The following is a 22,113-nucleotide window of genomic DNA, read 5'->3' on the forward strand; positions in this document are numbered from 1 at the left end:
TTTGGTGCACTCGTGCCCGTATTCTGTGGGACTACGAAGTCGGGACACAAGGGAGAGGGTGAAACTGGTGACCATTCTGTTATCCCTTACGCAGGGCCTACATGGTTTGGGAAGCCAGGGCGAGACACCCTAGCTACCCATCGAGTAGATTTGTTGGGGCTTATAGCTATACCGAGCCGCATGGAGAACCAATCTGTTACTAAGGGGATGGACTATGCCCCTGGGTACCCTGAGACCATGGCCTTATCCTGTAACAGAGCAGACAACGTAGCCGATGCTTTGAAAAGTACCTTCTGTAGGGTGGGTTTTCCCAAAGAAATACTTTATCTTAGCCGGAAACTGTTACCCAGGGAAAAAGTAGGTAGGCGCAGAGATAAGCTTGTGGCTTAATCTCTGGGCCACCATCTTATTTGGGGGAGGTGTCACACCAACTTGTGTAGTGCATACATGGACTTGCTACCTAGTAGAGATGGTATGGCCAATTTCAGTATTGGAGGGGTTCATTTGATTGTACAGGCCAAAAAGGCCAAATGTGGTGCCAAAAGGTCTTGTGAGATAAATTTGTCCTTTTGAAGCTCGGACTCCAACCGGGGCCTTCTACGGGGTGTTAGGTCCTGCAGTGGAGCTGCCGTTTTGTCTAGGTTCAAATGTAGACGACCATATGCCTGTATCCCCTCATATATAATGGATTCTTTGATATGCTAAGTGACCACTAGCAGTCAGGAAAACCATTTCATATCCAGGTCATATCAAACACATATCAATAATAACTTATATATTCATTATCATACCTCCTTGTGTGCATACCTAGAACGGGGAAAGCACACCCTACAAAAAGAGTACAAACATGGCAGCGCCACTTAACCAGTTTGGAAGGAATTGTGAAGTCTATGATGTTTAGTCATAAGTAGCTAGTGTGACATATCTATGGACTTCACAATTTACAGGAAATTCATAAATGTATGAATTATGGCTGTGGCGAGCACAGGAGGGACGATAAAATGAATATAAATTATTTGGACTGATATGTTTCCACCACACAAGGGGGAGGTCACCTATGGTACACCTTCCCTCCGCTTATACCACCTCTGGGCCGGCTTGGAAACTCGAGATGAACTGGGAAAGTGTATAAAATTAACGAGAGAAGATGGGTCAGTGTGCTTACTAGGGGCCAAGATCTAATTTTGAGTAAGTCGCCATCTTTCCTTGCCGGAGCCCTACGGACAGAAAAACTGTTACTTGACCATTCAGTGAGTAGTTAGGTTTTCTGTAATTTTCTCCTTTTTATTTTATCTGTTTGGTGTAAATCTGTTTATCATCTTTTTGTGTATGCACTGTGATTTTTTTTACTCATAATAAATATTCCTTTATTAAGTTCTGCCTTTGTCTGGTAAAGACTCACGTTACCTGAAGAGACCATTTAATTGGTAATTTTAAATCACATAATTATTGTGTTAAAATATACTGTGTGGGTTTTTATAGTCTGATTCATTTGGGGTACCAAGACACTCCATTTCTAAATTGTCTTGGTGGTGGCAGCGTTATTTTGATATTTGTTATATCATTATAGTTAAGTGCGGGTGGTAGTAGGGTGGATATTTGTATTTTTATCGCTATTTTCGGTCTAGTGCAGACAGATAGTGAATTTTAACCCTTTTACCACCAGAACCAAGTCACGCGCACGCTTGGAGTAGAGTGCGTTCGTGACACATACCACTGGCCCTTTCTGTAAAATGGTAATACTCCAGTATATCAGAAGCAACCTCACTGATGACCACTGCTTTGAAACCATGAAAACAATTATATGCATCGTTTTTAGTCAAGGGTCCAAGGTGTCACTGCAATCCATAATGTCGAGACCAGGCCTCAGGTGTTCTGCCCAGGTCATCCAGTTTAATTTGCACTGTGCCTCATTACCATTGGCGGCAAGAACCATTTCCTCCATCATGCGGATAAATGGTATCTTATTTATCCATTCCACTTATGTGGCATGGAGGTACAGATTTCCTTCTTAATGGAATTAAGGATTTTGACACATTCAGTAAATGTAAGGTCAATGTTTTTAATGTTATTTTGAGATCGACATGCTCGTATGGTGCAACAATACCACAGCTGGGGGAACTATAAAACTTGGGTCTGCTATCATATAGATCACCCTGAAGACCGATGCGAGAGCTTTTTTCAGTTTAGGGCACGACCACCAAATATGTATATACGTCCCTGGCCCACCCAAACACCTCCACCATCCATCTCCTAAATCAGGAAAGATACGGCCACGATCTGTCAGGAATCTGCACCACATTGTCAATAATTTATAGGCCATTTCCTGAATCTTGTTATTGATTGAGTATTTTTGAGTCAAGCTACATGTCAATTTTAAGTAAACTGCCCCACAATAGATTCAAACACCAGTACTTCATATATAATGATATATATATATATATATATATATGATGCATTAAGCCTGGAAGCCCCAATGGTACCAGTAGAACTGTCAAAGTGACTGAAGCATGGATTGAATTACTCCACTTGTGTTCATGTGAGAATTACATGAAAAACCACACTGGCGGGGATTTCCTGGAGAAGAAAAAAACTTGGTATGTTTAATGCATGACATCTTTTACATTGCTACCGCAAGAATCTATTTGGTAATAATATGATAATATTAATTACCTTTGCAACAATAATGTAACAGTATTGTGTGTATATACAACACAGTATTGTATATATGTATATTGTATATATAATGTAACAATCTTTTTAGTTTTCAACTACGATCTCTTTCCGACTTTTCTTGCATGGTATTTGGTGAATTCATGTGTTTGCTGTTTATTTGCCACATGTCAAACTAAAGTCACCATCTTCATGATCCTACTCGACTAATTACCTTGTCAGACTTAGGCCCAATTATTATACACATTCCTTCTACATTATCTTAGAGAAATAATGTCAGCACCACCAGAGGCCTATCGGAACAGACAGAGCTTCACATTACTGGAAATTTAATCAGCTGACCTTCGGTCAAGCAAGCTATAGCTGAAAGAGACACTTTGTTATTGCTAACATTTCAAACTCTTATTCAAATAAACCTTCACATGAAAGCCTAGGGTTCAAGCAGGTCATGTATATTGCAGACAGCAATTAGTTTGTAGCAACACCTCATACAACAAGGTAAACATTTTAACTTGTCATTGCACTTTTCATTTTCTATTTTTCAGCAAATAAACAAAAGTCATGGTTCACCGAGCCCACATTCTAATAATGAGTAAAAAAAAAAGAAAAAAGAAATATGGGCAAAAATGGCATCCAGCTAATCACACCATGAGTATATGAAGCCAAATAGGCCTATAGAAAGAAAAAGCAGCACATTACTTTAGCTTTGAACACTTAGAAGAACCATATATGAGATATACAAACTAAGAGTTTAAAATACCCTCCATCAGTTCTCAGGTACCACACTAGATTCCAACCCAGTCTATCCATAGAGAAGACATAGCGGAAGACATTTTTTACCAATCACGCCCAGGTTTGTAACTCCTATTTTCAAAGTGTGTGGTATATTGAGTCTAAACGTCTTGCTAACAGAGTGTTAGCTTCATTAGAAAAACTCAACTCCTGTCAGGTTAACTGTTAATTTATCTTCAGCTGGGATGGAGTGGCATGGGGGACAGGGGGCTTTTCCCCATGGGCCATCAATTATTGCTCAAATGGGACTGGCTCACTCTCAGAGGCGGGGGGTGTTAACGCAATGCAAGAGCATGTGCGCAGCTATAAGAAAAAGGCTCCAGGGAGTAAAGGTAAAGGTGTGATGAGTGAGGTGTGAAACGAGTAAGCCAGATATGAGAGCAAGAGTGGAGTATGATGCATTGGGTATGTTTTGGTTAATGTGTGTATGTGTTATAGTGAGTGCGCTAGTGTGTAAATTAAGGGGTGGCCACTGCTATACCTGCCTTGCCAGCCCCCTCACCCCTTATCTTCAGTTAAATTTTGGTTAATAAAACAATCAAGGAGTATGGAGTAAGTGGTTAATGAGCTTTGCATAGATGTAGTGTTCAGATGGCAGGACAGAAGGTGATTCAAGAGGACAATAATTGAGGAGCCACAATCTGAAAAGGCAACGTTTCAATAACCTGAGAAGATGTAATTGTGCATATTAATGGAGTTCCATAATAAAGCACAGCTCATTAGACTACTCTTCATATTATTGTTAATTTAATATTATTTTTATGCCCTGATTGGCCTAAGGTACCAAACACTACTCAAGTATAACAGCATTAATAATGAAGTGCAGTCGCCATGGTATAACAAGCCCACCTCAGAGGAGCAAATAATAGAGAATATACTAGACGAGTCAGAATAATGCAGACTGATCCACAGAGAAGGAAGTGTAGAAATGCCTCTCTGCAGATCCGTCTGCATTGCAGTACTGTAATACTTCCGCACAGGATGGAGCCTCGGTGCACAACAGCCTCCCCATTCCTTCAATCTGGGGTATGGGTGTGCGCCAAGGTGCCACCCTGACGCAAAACTACTACAGCAGGCCTTAATAACCGTGGAGAGCTGGAACAAGAGCACCACCTGAGAAGACAGAGAAAGAAGGAGGTAGAGATAGAAAGTGTTGTATGAATGGAGTGTGATTAAAGCCACCATTGAGGCTATTTGGGAATTAAGTACTCAAGGATTACACTCATCAAGGCTCATGCTGGAGTAGAACTGTATACGAGGCTCTACCTTGCAGATTATATATGATTACGTTCATCCTCAGAAGTTAGATCCAAGGCTGTAAAATATCAAGTGTACCAAATGTTGTAAACCTGTGAGCAAGGCCTTCTTTCGCCCTTTTCATTAAATTTAGATGTTTTTCTGTTTACTTACTTTGAATTTTATTAAATGCTAAAAATAAAAAAATTACATGTCTATTTTTGAAAGCATTCTTATTTTACAGTATTTTTCACACCTGCCTAAAACTTTTGCACAGTATTGTATAATATATAATTACACAAAAGGATTAAAATGGTAAAAAAAAAGATGTCTTCTTTGCTAAAAAAAAAAAAAAAAACATAATTGTTGCATAAATTACAAGGACAAGAAAATAGTTAATCAGTCAGAGGAAAGTGTTCATCGCAACAGTGTAACTCGGTACTTTACAGACACAGCATGATGTAAAATGACTATAACCTTTTCCCATCTGGTGTATGTACTTTTTAAGACAAGTATGATAAAGAAAATGAATGTGAGAAGATGACTTTTTCAGCAAGTGAACACGTTTATTTCCATATGTCACAGTAGAAAAGCAATTTTGCCAAGAACATTTATCTATACATCATTTATGGGATCTAGGATTTTATGGTGCTTCACGATAATTCGAAATACATAATTAAAGGTATCAGTTGTAGCCCAAACAGGAATGCTACATGTTTTCAACCGCCGCACTGTGTGCCGTCGCTCCATTGCATACCTCGACCCACACACACCCCCATGGTGGGGACAGCAGGAGGGAGTGTCCTGGCCTTCGTGGACCCCATCCCATTGGTGGAGATGGGGGAGGCGGAGAGAAAGGCTGGTAATCCCTTAGGCGGATTGCATAACCTCACAGGTGAGGAGTCAGGGCTTTACCTGTGAATTATAAAAACCCTGGACACCCTTCCGTCTGTGCTTAGTTATTGAGCTCTCTGGTTCCCTCAGCCCCTGCTCTGACCCATTCCTTTGCGTATTCCTTTGCTATTTGATTGACCTCCCGGCACCTGACCTCGGCATTGTTTTCTGGACTTCATGTTTCTCTCCTATCCTGACCCGGCTCGTCTCCCGTTGTTGCACCTTCGTTGCCTGCCCTGATTCGGATTTGCCTCTTGGACTTTGTCTTTTGTTCCTACCCTCCTGCTGGGCCACCCTGCTCTACGCTCCCAACCAGTCCTGCTAGAGCCCTACAAGCAGGATTCATACAAGAGGACAGGGAAGGACATTTATTTAATGTTCTGTATGTGATATACATGACATGTTTTCAATGTTCTGTATATGATGTACTCATACATGAAACTGTTCCAGTAATGCTTCCTTAGAGCTTGGCTCATCTTTATATAGCAGCTGGTAAGGGGTAGAACTGGGCAGCATTAGGAAGTCTCAGGCTCTATTGGATGCAGGGATGATGTGAGGGGGCAGTAAAAGACAGACACAGGCTTGATGGAGGCACAATATGGTGAGACATTGATATCCTGCTTGACCAGAAAGCATCACTTTACCTTTACTAATGTTTTTGCCACTGTCAAAAAGTACCTTTATCTATCACCATAACATGTATTGTTCATGATCAAACGTATCTATAATGTATCCTTCTACCAGAAATATAAGAAGTGGTCGAATGTTAAAATAAGCTGTGGTCCCAGAGTTTTTATCTTTGTTGGGTTCTCAGGTTTTCTAAAAGTGAAAGCCAGAAGATTGTGAGCACTAAGGAAAAAACTAAGACAGGGTCAAGTGAAACCCTGGATGAGGCTTTAAGCCAAAATTAATTCCAGATAAGGACACAAATATGTGAAGGCATTTAAGCTGGCTAATATTCCTCCCTTAATGACAAGCCAGGCTAAAGTCTACAATGGATTATCTACCTTTAAGGAAAGTGAAGATATCTGGGCCTCTATCTATAAAGTTTACTCATTTACTCTACTGCCTTGTCCTACCAGTCCTCTTTGAGCCTGAATAAGATATCATGGCACAAAACTTCATGTTTCGTTGCTAGACTATATGTTAGTTACTTTTAACGTGGTGCTATAAAAATTATTTAATGCACACCATGTAAATCCTATAGACTTGTCATAAATAATATGATAAATAAATGCAGTTAAAATGTTTGTATAATCTGCATTTTATCCACCAAAACTAGAAAATGCCTCAATCCTTTTTCTGAGTATTATTCCATGCATATTTTGCTTATTGATATTTGAATAACATGACGCCTAAAGATTTGTAATATGAAAGATTAACAGACTAACTATCTTTTTAAAATGTGACACAACAGCGATCATTACACATGATAAAGCTTCTGAGTGTAATTAAGCACAGTTTGATGTAACTGGTAATTTATCATAATGAGAGCTCAGAGAACAAGCTGGCACGTCTTCAGCTTTTTGATAGGAACGCAAATCACTTAACCACCTTCATTCTGGACATCCATACATAGCAATCCCCTGCCAGCTATAGGAACTGGTAACATATCACAGGTCTAGGCAAGGAAGGGAGGTGGCATTACCTATTGCATTCTGTATAAAGCCCCTCTATATATTCAAATATGTTAGTATAAAGAAAGCCAAGCATTGACCTATTGTCAAACCTATCTTCTACACAGGGTCCTGAGATGCAGACGCCTCTTTGCAGCGGCGGGCTGGCAAAATTGCGAAGAAATTCTAGCCTCACTAGCCCTAGGCTTGCATTGGTATACTGCTTTATGTTATAATACATTATACTATATTGTGAAAGTCCATGGTGCATGCAGAGGACTCCATAAAATCTCTATGACAACACCTGCTGAATATTTTTAACTTACATGCTCTTCCTTCCTATAAGCTCATAACATGGAAAAGGTATGAAAATGATTGACTCTTTTCAAAATCTGCTTCTGTATAAGTGTCAATGTTAAAGCAAATGCTTTCCTTTCAATAAAATGCATTGATCACAACACACACACCCAAGGTATGTTGCAGAGCTGTGACATAATGTTATACCCTTAATGCAATGCCCTTCAACTACCAAAATCTATTTAGCCACCAACTAGTACCGAGGCTCTTAGGACAGTAAGCTAGAGGGGTTGATGGACATCTATTTTACTATCATGAACATACTGTAAGTTTGCAATATCTTCCAGGTTAAATGTATGCAAGTAATTTTGGAAGAAAATAATATGAAGTGTTTTGTCCTCCTTACATGCAGTTAAATGAAAGATTGGCTGACATTTACGTGCTCTGATGAAGACTCAATTTGATTGCATTACATGAGTAAAAAATGTTAGGCAACATTCTACAAAGTAACAGCATTTAAAAAAAAAATATTTAATATAGGGTAACTAATTTATTGCTATGTAAAGAAGGTGAAGGGGATATACACATTCTGGGGTTGGTAAGTATGATCTGCTGATAAATGTCAACCGCAGACCATTTATGCAGACCATAAACGTTACATGAAATCACAAATTCCCATTCAAGACAAAAAAAGACATCACACTAATGAATCGGGCATAAACACTGTCTAGATGCGATCATTTTTGTAAAACAGTTCAGTAATTTCAGTGGTATTTAACCTACTTGTCATAGAACCTATTATGCTAGTTTCATTTAACGTGAACATATACAACCCTTTTTCTCTCTAGACGCATTTCTTCTCTACACCAATTATGAAACAAGTTAAAACATTTTAAAGTAAATACTAAAAGCTGAATTATAAATACATGAAGTCAAGATGGGCATATACGCAATAGGAAGACAATAACCAGAACCACAGTGTCCTGATCACCCCCCCCCCAAGTAAAAGGGCAAAGCGTTCCTCAAACTAGCTTAATAAATAAATAAAAACTAAAATGGGCCAATCATTAAAAATCAGGTTTTTGGTTTATTTTCTAAGTAAATCTAGAATACCCCCATTTTAGGTGATAATGTCACTAGATGGATCTCCCTTAAGTCCCGCGCTGCTAATTATAACATCTCCGCGTAGAACTATTAATCCTCAGCGCACCTGGTGCAAGGTAGAATATTTAAACGTAACAGTTTTTTGTTACATATTTTCAAATATTGGCTATATTATCCCCTGCTTTCAAATGTTTGTTTTGGATAAGGGAGAAATTATTTATAAAACACAAAGCCTGTCTCTAAGTGCTTTTGCTCATTTAATTTGTGTCAGCGGCAGAAAAGCTAGACAATAGCTACGTTATGTAATTGCTACATTAGAAGCTTACTTCAAGAGGTTTCCATCTTTTCAATTTACATTGTCTATGTTCTCTCCAGGATTCATTTGTTTACGCACATCACAGCGCTTGGACATTACGCATATACATTGATTGAATAATCAACCTATTTTTATTTGGGCTTTTTGTTTAATATGAGAAACTGAAAATCAGATTACATAATAAATCGACTACGGCGACTAAATAAATTGAGGACACAAATAAAGTCAATTCTTCTTTTAAGTAAGTTTGCCTTTGGTTAGGAAAAAAAAAATAAGAAAAAATAATTAAGATAAAAAGTCATGTATTGTTATTCACAAAAATATGCAGCGACTTATGAGTCAGGCAATATAAGCAGAGACTGTAGGGTTGTTACAAAACATAGATGTGTCGTTAACACAGCTTCCTCCCAGTATGCTGCAAAGCCACCGATTGCAGCCATTTTCCGTAGATGCTGACAATTTTAGGCTGGATGCTGCAAAGCCACAGATGGCAGCCATTTTAAAGCAGCCCTACATGTACATGTATTGTCACGAATGCATTGCATCATGAGCCCGTACATGTATGGACTTTGTTCGGAAGGGGTTAAGTTGGCAAGCAGACAAGCAGGCCAAGGGTAGTAAGAAAAACTACATTGTGTAGTAATTACTGAGAAGCGCAAGGATTCTTTTTAATGTATTTGTTAATGTAATCCTGTCAAGGTGTGCAAATAATACAGACTTCTGCTTATTAATCCACATGTGGCTCTGAGTCCTTCCTATCCTAGGTTATATCAGACTCACAGACTCCATATATACATACACATACATACTGATGCACCCATTATAGGTAGACATTCTCCGTTATTCATTTTTGTTTTTTTCAAGCAGCTTTAAAAACTGCAGTTGGGGAACAAAAAAAAAAGAGGCAACATTTCCTTTTAAGTATAACAAGCACAGAAATAGTCACTTCAACTTCTATTTCCTACAGGGCAAAAGATAACTTTTTCATTGGAAGATTCATTAACCTTCTGTATTGAAAAATGATTGCACAAGTACACAATAGTTTCAAAATAAAAATACAAACATAATAGATCATACAGAGCCTGCAGTTACTTTGGGAAACTATGTTTTTTTACTTTACTTGTTTCTACTTAAACATCTCCATACAAGCTAAAGTGGGCACCGAGATCTAGTGTACATAACAGCCCAGGTGTGACATTATAAAGTATTATGCCATAAAAAGTATTATACATCCTTCATCACATAGTATTCGCAACATAAGTGTGCATTTTGATAAAAAAAAAAATTGTATCCATATTTCTTATTCATTTGCATAACATCATTTAAGTTAAAGGTGCACCGGGGCACGGTCATGTTGGTAAGGATCTTCCCCAAACTGTTCCCAAGTTGAAAGCATAGCATTGTCCAAAATAACTTAGTATGATGAAGCATTAAGGTTTCCACTCACTGGAAGTAAGGGGCCCAAATCCTGAATAATTATGGTGCACAAACAAGGTCCATATAGACATGGTTGGATGAGTTTGGTGTGGAAGAGCTTGACCGGCCCGCACAGAGCCCAAGACCTCAACCACATCAAACACCTTTGAAATCTCCAAATTTACCGCACTATTTTCCAAGGGACATGATAGTATGTTAGAATGTGATGTCATAAAAATTCCTGTTGGTGTAATGGACAGGTATCCCAAAACGTTATTCCATTTAGTGTATATATAAATAATATGGAAATAGCTCAAATGTAGAACTGGCCTCCACTTCAGATGATATTCACACTTTTACAAACTCTAGCTCATTTCTTCCCTTTCTCTTATCCTAAAGAGGTACAATACGTAGACTATATTATATATACAACAATGTAATGTGTAAATTAACCAGGTTCTTCTTATAGCTAGTTTTTAATATTGGGGTTATTTAAGTAGATCCATCATAGAAGATATGGTAGGCATACCTTTAAAACTCATTAGTCAAACTATTGAAATTATCTTAAACCCTACAGCAATATTCAACATATCCTGTATAAATATTCTTACAACAGATTACTTTTGGTGCTTTCAAAGTAATTGAATGATCGGAAATAATAACATTTGTTCAGATAAAATGCTGCATTACTAATTTCTCAAAATACATTGTTCTGTTAGCTAGTATAATCCAGGCTGGCAGCTAGAATATGTTTCCTATTTCTAAACTGTTTTTTGTTTTTATAGGATAAATTAAATTATGACTCAAAGAATGTCAAAGGCCACATAGTTTCAATGCTTAAAACATAAACCTATGCTCTCTGTACTATGCCTTCCTACACAGTCCTCCTTCTTACTCTTCCTCACTATGAATCATATTGCGTTGCCATCATTTGGATGTTGTATTGTTTTTACGAACTGCAGGACTTGAATCTGAGCCGGGGCAGCAATATTAATGCGTGTTAGAATGGTTTAAATTATTTTATAAAAGAACAGTTCTAAGAAAGAAAATACAATTTTGTAATTATTTTATGATAGAAAGAAAAAAAACATTTCCTTTATGCAAGTTATACATGTTTGCAATAATTTGCAATATCTTTAAATGTTGTACTATTGATATAGCAATGCCTAATGGATAGTAACATTGTTCTCTGGCTACAAAGTAGGACAAAAAGGTTAATACTAAGTAAACATTACTTGTCAAACTTACAGATACATGCAAGTTCTTAGAAGACACATTTATGGTTTTCAGTATTGTTCAGACAGCTGGAAAGGTGTTCTACAACCCATGTCAAGTTATTCATATTTTAGCCAATTCAGCGTGCTATTTATTACCGACATCTTTATGGTCTAACACTGATTTTTTTACCAGTCATTTTGTTCTGTGTGGGTTAGATTTTCACACTCTGTAAGCCTTTTTTTGCCTAAATTGTACAACCCGTATCTCTGGGTCAGCAAAAGCGACATCTTATACCCTGACAACCTCTATAAAATTCATTTGTCAAAAGATAGTGTTTAAAATGAAATGCTAAGCCCTGAAAGCATTGTGTTTCTCTACATAGAAGTAACCCCAAAGCCAAAAAAATTATGCAGCATGTCAAGCCCATGCTATTTTATTTATATAAGTTATTCTTAAAAAGATAACAAATGCAGGGCATAGGTGGCTGCAACATTTACTATGAAAACCATTGACCCCAATACAAATTTTTATTAATAGAAATTTAGAGGAGCAGATACGAAGTGGGACTGCATTTGCTTTAAAGAATATATGAGGTTTAGAAAAATGTTACGTGCTGCATACTAGTGCATGTAAAACAATGGAAATGAAAAGACCAAATGGGTAAGCAGCACAGTGGGTATTTTGTATAGTTTATGTCACAGGAGGGGTTTGTAGGAGTTAAGCTGATGAAACAATAGAAAAAAATGTATGCTTTATTATGCAAGATGCCTGTTCAGTGAAATAGATGAGCTGGAAAATATATCCATGAATGAACATTGTCACACAATTGGAATTACCGAGATGTGAAATGATGATTACTCAGGACTAAGCCATTCATTTGAAACAAAGCTGCTCAACTAAAGGCCTACCCGTTAAACAAGGCCTATAGAAGACATTTTAGGTCTCCTGTTTTGTAGCTCCCCATATCCTATGGATATTACCTGTTGCCCCACTGGTGATATGATCATACATGCAATAGTGGCCCACAATGGGAAAAGGTCAGGACATATAGACATTAAAAATATACTGATTTTACATAGGCATAATAATGCTGTAAAATGCGGCAGGAATTCATGTGTAACGGAATGCTAACGTGGTATAAAGTTACATCACAAGTTTTAATAGTCAGTTAGTGAGGGTAGCACAAGCAGGGAGCAGGCAATGTGTGTGTGCTACTGGGCATGTGCGGGAACTATCCAGCCAAAGCCAAACTGTTTAAAGGTTGCCTAAGAGAGAGAGAGATGATCTAGGCAAATGGTTACTAAATCAGCTGCAAGGGACCACCAACTGTACAGGGTCTCTGGTCATCCTTTATTATATATACACTTAAAAACCTGTAAAATTTGTAAAAATTAAAGGGACTTCCACGACCCTGCCCAAATGGAGTCCAACGTCCCATAGGCAAGATGTGTATTGCAGAAAATGCTACAGATTGTATTGGCCTTATATTCAGCAATACTTCACTCAAGGGGCATCTGGCATCATCAGAGGATGACCTGGCCCAGTTTGCTTGAAGTCTGGCTGGGAGAGACACTGAAGTGCCATGAAGAAACGGCAGCTTTATCTAACACAAACTAGCTAAGCACACAAACTAGGTAACCCTACTGACTACACAGCTACTGTAAATAGTTAACAATATATTATACATACACATAAGACTCTCCTCTGCAGACTGGAGGCAAGCCTGTCTCATGCAGGAAAATGTGACAAATCCATTTTCAAGTTTTAAACACTGGGATCTTTCCCACAGACATATATTTTCATCACTTATCAACCCAGGGACAACTAATTGGGAACTATATAAGTGTTCTGTTGCACATGCAATAAAGATTAAGAATCTCACAAATTACTTCATCATCCTATGTAAGTAAAATGAAGAGTAACATAAACCCATTATTCAGACTCATTACCTAATCCTCATATGAAGAATATATGACTTAGTGTGAACAGGTAATCATACAAAAGGCAATTAATTCTTGATGGAAATGCCACCCTTAAGGGATCTTCGTTAATAATCCACTTAAATTCTTCGATTGGAATTCTTTAACAATCACAGGGCAAAGTAAATCTGCTTCTGCATAGCACAATGAATAGATGCTAATTTCAATTAGGAATGGTGTATGTGTAATGTTTATTGTCATTTTAATTTGTTGATACCATTTGGTGCAACGGAAGGAAATAAATCACGCTTGGTAGTTCTTCAGAGATTCAACATTTAACTTTGTCCCTGGTGATTTAGCATTTTACAGATTGAATGCCAAATAATCACAGTTCTGTAAAATGAACTTACGTAATGGTATTACCAAAAAGCAAAGTGGGTTTTGCACTCCACAATAGGATGACCGCATCAGCCGTTTTTCGTGGACACACACATATTTTTTGCATTATTGACTAGCACCTATAAGTGCAGCCCTGTAGTATGTGGGATATATAAGCTCACAGAAGGTAAACCACGCCAGCACTTGTGCTGATCAGCAATGTGAGAAATATGCGTGTTCCCTTGTACGACCCCAAAAGGAAGAGACAGAAACAGGAAAAACCAAGCCTTGCAATCAGTATGTTACCATTTGGTACTTATTATGTGGCTAATCTTTCCATTTCCACTACTAGGGAAATAATCACAGAATCACACAATTCCCTGACAGCTTCATTCCAATGCTCTATACATGAAAACAAACATAAATCAAGAATGTAGTAATGCATTATAAGCAAAGAGAACAAAGTTATGGCACAACAGGAAGCAACAGAGGAAACAATGGACTGCCAATGCCTTAATCAGTGCATTAGGTTCTACTATCTCAGTCTTCTCTGTTTTATCCCTACACTCTCATAAGCAGGGATTCGCCATAGGGCAACCTGTTTACGTGCTGTCAGTTCTTGACAAAAGCTACTGTTGTACCATTTTGTATTTAAGAGTTTTATCAGTCAGCAGTTCCCATTTTTGTATTTAAGAGTTTTATCAGTCAGCAGTTCCCTTTAGCCAACCAAAAACCTAAAAACGACACCAACCCTGTGTCCATATTACTTTAAATTGCTCCTCACATTTGAGTCCTTACAATGAATCATTACATTTCCTACTATGGTTGTCAATGATGACCATACTCAGTGGAAGTGTCATGTTTCACCAGTTCTGCCAATGCAGATAATCTTTCATAAAGGAAAGCTCCCTTCCATTGTGATGATCGGCTGTAGGAAAGGAGAAATCTAAAAATGCCACAGCATGAATCTTGTCACAGATTGCAGGTGAGTGAGTACTCGCTCAATAGCATGCTAAGTGTCGGAGTAACCTTGTAAGATGAAAGACAAAAGAGTAATGGAGCTTCCAGGGAATAATCCAGTTACACTGAGGCTTTGACAACAGCATTTGAGCTAAATCTGATTCCCAGAAAGAACACTCAGTCAATAAGTCAAACAGGTCTAATATTTACTGAAATGATTCTCTCTGCTAAGAAGACAATCTCTATGGAGATTCTTTTCTATTTCCATAGACATCTTGTTTCAGCAGAATACACAAATACTACCATCAAGCCTAATCATTCAACATTTAAATAAAATGCACAGAAAACATGGAAAGAGTGAACATTTCCAAAGGTTATAGTGATACAATTTAGATTTTGCACACAAAATACAGATCAAATGTCATTAGAAAGTTTACATAATAAGAAGGACCTTGTGTATCTTTGACACTTGACCATGTTATGACATTGTCTTTCTGTTGTCTCCATTTTCACCCTTTAATTTTGTTTCATTATTATTTGTGAAACAGTGCCATCTTTTGGTCCTACACCTAGACCACACACATCTACAAGACACATGCAAGCTTTGTATCTTAATACCAACTCCCCTGTAGTATTATATATGGAACAGCAGGTAGCAAAATAAAAGTTAAAACCATAAACCAGTATCAATAATAGCTTTTGGATATTTATCTAGAAAGTAAAGTCACACAAACAAAATGATACGAAAAAAGACCAACAAAAATTAACAACAAAGCAACTCAACCAATCAAAACAAGCATTTGGAAACCTCAACCACACAACTATTATCACATATATGAAAACCCAATATATGACTAATTTTAAGAAAACGATGAAAATACATCATGTAAGTTAGTACAATGAATAATAATCTGACGTCAATGTTTATGATATGAGATAAACGAATATGAATTGAAAACATACAAAATGATTCATAGTCTTGCAATCATGCTAAACAAACTAACAGAAGTCTGTAAGCAGATTAGAAGCACTAACAGCCTGAAAGATGCTTATGTACTTCCTTACAGACCACAAATCCTCTAGAAAAACGATTATAAAAATAACCAACCAAAAAAGAATATTAAATCATTTCTACTTACACTAAAGAGACAATGTCCCCACGTTGAACTTCATAATTACGAACAGTCCATCGGTTCAAAAGCACTACATCAGATTTGTTTCTTCCAGATGGATTCAGTGAAGGCTAGGAATAAAAGAAGACCAGTTATGTTTAAAAAAACATTTCCCTGCTGATTTTCTCACACTTCTAGTCTATAGTATACATAAAAGACAGAACAGGAATATGTTTCTCAACATGAAGTATTACTGTGCGTGAAAGAGGGAGAAGTACATTGGCTTCAATTCAAATTTCCCACAGGGACTCTAAAACTTACTAAAGGATGAATACAATTATTTAGCTAGTGTCGACCCAAAACAAACCCGATAGATGTTGTGAAGCGTTTAAGCCACCGTGCAGATATATCCACAGAGAGAATTGTATCATCCATAATTCTTTTTTTTTTTTTTTTACAATTAAAAAGCTAGAGATCTGATCTACTAATATTACATATTGAGAGTTTTGTATTCATTGAACAGATAGTTGAGAAACACTGCAATTCACCAAAAAGAACTGACCCTGGTCTGAGTATCTTGCAAGAAGGGTTTGTTTAGGCTCTGTATAATGCATAGTTGCATGTACTTCATGGGTTTAAGGTTAAATAAAAACCTTAAATACAGATTTTTGTACCTGTCATGTGTTACTATTTCATATTATGTTATTATAAATATTATGTGCCCTTTCGGGTGTCCCTAAAAAGGAAGAAAAGGTAAATATTATTTGCGACATTAAATATTTGTAGCAAATCACAAAAAATTAACTTATGCATCTTAACTACAAACACTTGGCTTTTAAAAAAAAATCTGGATTGAAAGTTTTATATTTTGATAAAACAGGTAACAGCTGCATAGATTAATTCCTAATTTCTCTGCACATATTGTTTTTTTCACTTAAATAACACCATTGAAAAAAAATACAAGTTGCTAAATCCCTTAAATGGACTCTCCAGTCATCATATGGACTTTAATGCAAATGATAGCTGATGGTGCCTTAAAACATGTGTGGCGTTTCCCCTGCAAATGCATGCAGGTATTCTCTCATATGATACTTACCACCACTTAGCTCCAGCACTGGCTCAGTGAGCGATCCGGGTGAAGGGTCTAACAAGACCCCATGTGCAGAAAGCGCGCCTACTGGTTTTAATGGAAACTGTTTCAAGCTGCAAGTCAGTGATGCAACGGCAACAGAGGTGTTCTGCTGCAGCTTCTCCTTTTAATTGTATTTAATAGCATTAGTATATGTATATTAAAGTAACATAACCTGTTAACATCTTCATGACGTTCCATGCTGTTATGAAAAACATGGCCCAAAAACCTTCATAGAACATCATGAAGATAGCAGTTGTGTGCGGTCCTGTACACACTGCTACCAGGCGGTTCCTGGTGCAGGGGACAGCTTTAAGAACCAACCATTAAAACTCCCAGTGCCACAATCACATGAGACTTCCATGATTAATGGATCTCTCGTGTTCTCAATGAAGTGAGGCTCCATTCATGTGTAGTAAGACTTCTGATCAGTCAGAAACAGATGAGCTGCCTCAGTACAGTTGTTTAAAAGAAAAATTAAGAAGGCTGGATCGCTGTGAACAACGGTTCTTGGTGCAGGGGACTCGGAAACCACCATTCATGCTTCTACGTGCCTAAATTACTGCAATGCTCCATTCAACTCAATCTGAAGAGAGGCCTTTACCAAAATCAAAAAAGATATCTTGAAGCATCCTAAGCCCTCTGCAAACCACCATCTGAAGAGAGGGCCTTGGAAGAATTTAAAAGGTATTCAATCTCAAATGGACTTTAATAATCCATGTTTTCCTGTATATGTACCAAATATGTATCTTGGGGACATTGTTTCTTTTTGGCCAAATGATGCTTACATTGGGATTCTGCATTCTTTAATCTATAAGAATATAAACCACTATAAGAATAATCTAAAACTAACAAAGTCTGTATATGTATGCATGTGTGTTTAATATATATATATATATATATATATATATATATATATATATATATATATATATATATATATATGTGTGTGTGTGTGTGTGTGTGTGTGTGTATATATGTGTGTGTATATACATACATACACATGCACAGTAACACAATATATAGGTAATTATGTTATAGAATCATGCTGCTCACGACTGCACAAGTTGGACTTGGAATTTGTTGATCGAAAGAAATACTTTAAGAAGATTTATTAACAACACTTTTAAAATAAAAGCTAATCCTTAAAAATAAGTCCTGATTTTAATGTTCTTGACACGCATGCAGTTCAGGGACTTTAGTTGCTTCCCTGCCAATAGTACAATGGTGAATGAAACACAGCTACTTACTGAACAAAAAGAACAAATTTAAATGAGTGGCGTTCCAAGCTGAAGCAAATGTCAGCCGTCAGGGAATGAGGTGCCATTTAACTGTAAGATTACTATCATGAGACACGCTGCCAGTTTCAGCTTGAAAACACATTATTGTGCTGGACAGTGACCGGGTCAGAACACTTTAATAATATGTTTACTGCACCTGCTGATACCACTTGCTCCTAATAAAAGTTCAGGCCTTTTCCTACTGGGAAGAACACCAAAAGTTTCATTCTATAACCACCAACTTTTATCTAAAAATGTGAAGGATGAGCAACCTCAAAAGAAATGACAATAATAATATAAGCAAAGGTTTATGGCATAGCTTTACAGTCTTATTTTTCATTGTTGGTTTATCATATGACATAACAAATAGTGCAGAAACTTCAGACTTCCTCGAGGGATATTTGTGTAAATTAGTAAATGGACAACTAATTTGATTTCAATAATGTAAATAGGAGTTCATGTCAAAGTAAGATATAGCAAACAATAATTCTAATAGGCTAATACATTATATATAATTGTTGGCTATGACCACAAGAATTTTCAAAATAAATAAGTACATTTTATTACCAGTATTTATGTGAATAATTTTTGAAACACAAGTGCATGCAAGAATATTGGTTTTTAATGGATTGATGTAAGTGCCATTCAATTTAATACATATGGAATCCTTGTAAATATTTTAGGTTGAATTTCCAGTATAAAACGCTACAGGTACCTTACATATACACTATATGGACAAAAGTATTGGGACACCTGACCATTACGCCAACAGGGACTTTTAGGACATCGCATTCTAAATACATAGACATTTCCACTTTTCTGGGAAGGTTTTCTACATGATTTTGGTTTCTGTGGACATTTTTTGCCCATTCCTCCAGTAGAGTATTTGTGAGGTCAGACACTGATGTTGAACCAAAAGGTCTGTCTCACAATCCTGTTCAAGTTCATCCCAAAGGTATTTGATGGGGTTGAGGTCAGGGCTCCGTGTGAGACAGTCAAGTTCTTCCACACCAAACTGATCCAACCATGTCTTTATGGACCTTGCTTTGTGCTCTGGGGCACAGTCATGCTGGAATAGAAAAGGGCCTTCCTGCAAAGTTTGAAGCATAGCATTGTTCAAAATGTCTTGGTATGCTCAAGGGGACATACTTTTGCCCACATAGTGTACCTTACACAGACATAATTCCCTCTTTATTATATTATTTGTTTTTTAATTAATACCATCTTATTAAGGGAAGTGATGCTAACAAGATTCACACCACAGGCATATAGCAAGTTAAATGAAATACACATCATGGCAAGCCACAGAAAGTATCTTATAAAACACCAGCCAGTTCTGACATCCACAAACTTTCTCGTATTATCCTATCCAAGTCCAGAGAACACTACCAAGTTTCAGTCTGTAATTACTACTGAAGTGCCAGAACAAGATGCAGTTACATATCTAAAAATGTCCCGTTCTTTTTGACAGAACTTTTAATTTCAAACACAGCACGAGGTAAGATAATGAGAGCACAACACTGCTGGCAGTCTAAGAGGTTTATTAGAAATCAAACTCTCAGGGATCACACAGAGCAAGCTTGAAGTTAAGACTATGGAGTGCCCTATGGTGGTACACTGCCTATTGATAAAAGGCCACACGCTGACCGCATTCCCTCCTTCACACCCAACATCTTTCAAGTGTTCAACATAAATCATTCTAATATACATGAGAGTGTGTTGAATAATCTTCTGGACTTGTCTCTTCCAGCTATAATAACATTTAGTCTATCTGACATGAAAGTAATATCAGACCTTCTCAAACGATTAACCTTTTATTTTCATCCCATTCTTATTTTATTCCCAAACCAAATTTTTTATAAGACTCTTATAAGGTCTATGCAGCACAACAAACGTATAACATTTTATTTTCCAGGCAAAATATACAAAAAAAAAAGTATAATAAAACAAAAAAATCACTATTGTATACTATGAGTCCAAGTAAGCTTTTTAATATGGAAATAACACAAGATGTTATAAGGGCTTTGGGAAAAACATACGGTATTTGCTCGATTATAAGACGAGGTTTTTTTCAGAGCAAATGCTCTGAAAAATACCCCCCGTCTTATAATCGGTGTCGTCTTATAATCAGACCTCAAATAGGTCTGCCGATGAGACGACTAAGATCCAGATCCCCCGCAGCTGCAGGGGACCTGGATCCTCCTGCCCCCCCCCGCCCCACCTACCGGTGCTTCTGAGACCCGGGTGTGTAGCCGGGGTAGCGTGTAGATGTCTACGCGATTCGCGTAGAGCTCTACACGCTGTCTGGACTAAGCACCGGGCAGCGTGTAGAGCTCTACGCGATTCGCGTACACAACTTCCGCTGCAGCCGAGAGGAGGTGCGGCTAGCAGCGGGGGTTGTCTGCGTCCATCGCACAGACCTTCCCCAGCTGTAAGAGATCAGAGTTCCCCGCACCGGTGCGGTGAATTCTCTCTGACAGTCGGGGAAGGTCTGCGCAATGGACACAGACAACCCCCGCTGCTAGCCACACCTCCTCCCGGCTGCAGCGGAAGTTGTGTACGCGAATCGCGTAGAGCTCTACACGCTGCCCGGCTACATGACAGGGGACTCAGAAGCTCCGGTAACTTGGGGGGGGGCGGGGAAAGGGAGTGTTAAATGGCGGGCATAAGGCATTTCTGTAGGCAGAGTGCTCTGTGAAATGCCTTTTAACCCCCTTAATGCCGCTCTGCCTACAGAAATGCCTTTTTAACCCTCTATACGCCACTCTGCCTCCTGAAATGCCTTAAACCTCCCATAATATGCCTTTTAACCCCCTAAATGCCAGAATGGGATATAGGGGTATAAGGCATTTCTGGAGGCAGAGTGGCACATAGGGGGTCAAAAGGCATATCATGGGGCACAGTGGCATATATGGTTAAAAGGCATATCATGGGGCACAGTGGCATTTAGAGGGTTAAAAGGCATATCATGGGGCATAGTGGCATAGGGGGCAGGTTGGAAAATAGAAGGAAATAAAACCAAAATATTTTTCTCAATCATAGCTTTTATTAAAAAAAAATTGTTTACATGAATTAACTGGTAAAACTTTTTTCCTATAGGGTCGTCTTATATTCAGGCTTTTTCTTTTTTCCTAAATTAATATTCAGATTTGGGGGGTCGTCTTATAATCAGGGTCGTCTTATAATCAAGCAAATATGGTATATCTATGTGTTCACTCTCTTAACTTCTAGTAGTAAGAATAAGAAAAAACAAAAGTTGGTAAAAAAAAAAAAAAAACTAAAGCTGGAAAATTCTTTCCCAGGCTGCTAAAACATGTGAAATCTTAATTTGTCAATGTTTTCTAGGTTTACAAGGAAAATGGAAATAATGCCATTTCAGACAAGTTGTTGGTGCCTCAGAATCATAGGTAGTATGCCCAGTGAAGTACAGGTCCCCTTGCCACAAAACCAGGGGCACATCACCCTAGGCCTTTTACATGAGTAACTCTGATCTCTCCAATTTGCCCATTTACACTATGGAGGTTTGTGCCTAGCTGGCATAGCACCCATAGTGTGTTGTACCAATGCCACATGATCTCAAGTTTCCACCAAGATATGACATAATACTGGCAACCAGCAGTAGGGATGGAGCAACTTATGCAGCTGGAGCAATTCACTGGGTCAAGCTTAGAAATGATTTGCTGTTTTTGGATGGCAGTTGAAGCTAGTTCCTCAAAACATTAGATAGGTGTAATGAATTAGGCCAATATTCATTCTGATGCCAAGGATATCTA

General features: G+C 37.8%; 1 protein-coding gene across 4 annotated transcripts in view; it reads right to left on the bottom strand.

The window, feature by feature from the left end:
• IMMP2L (inner mitochondrial membrane peptidase subunit 2) overlaps positions 1 to 22,113 on the bottom strand; it is a 444,195-nt gene that overhangs the window by 416,308 nt on the left and 5,774 nt on the right. For 3 of the 4 annotated variants that reach the window (XM_053464714.1, XM_053464713.1, XM_053464716.1), the window contains exon 3: positions 15,959 to 16,062. In XM_053464714.1, coding sequence (XP_053320689.1) covers positions 15,959 to 16,062 — 104 coding nt within the window. Of the gene's footprint in view, positions 1 to 4,446; positions 4,579 to 15,958; positions 16,063 to 22,113 lie in introns of those variants that run through there. The other variant, XM_053464715.1, reaches the window with a different exon arrangement.

The sequence above is a fragment of the Spea bombifrons genome, chromosome 4, assembly GCF_027358695.1.
Source record: "Spea bombifrons isolate aSpeBom1 chromosome 4, aSpeBom1.2.pri, whole genome shotgun sequence".
NCBI lineage: Eukaryota > Metazoa > Chordata > Amphibia > Anura > Pelobatidae > Spea > Spea bombifrons.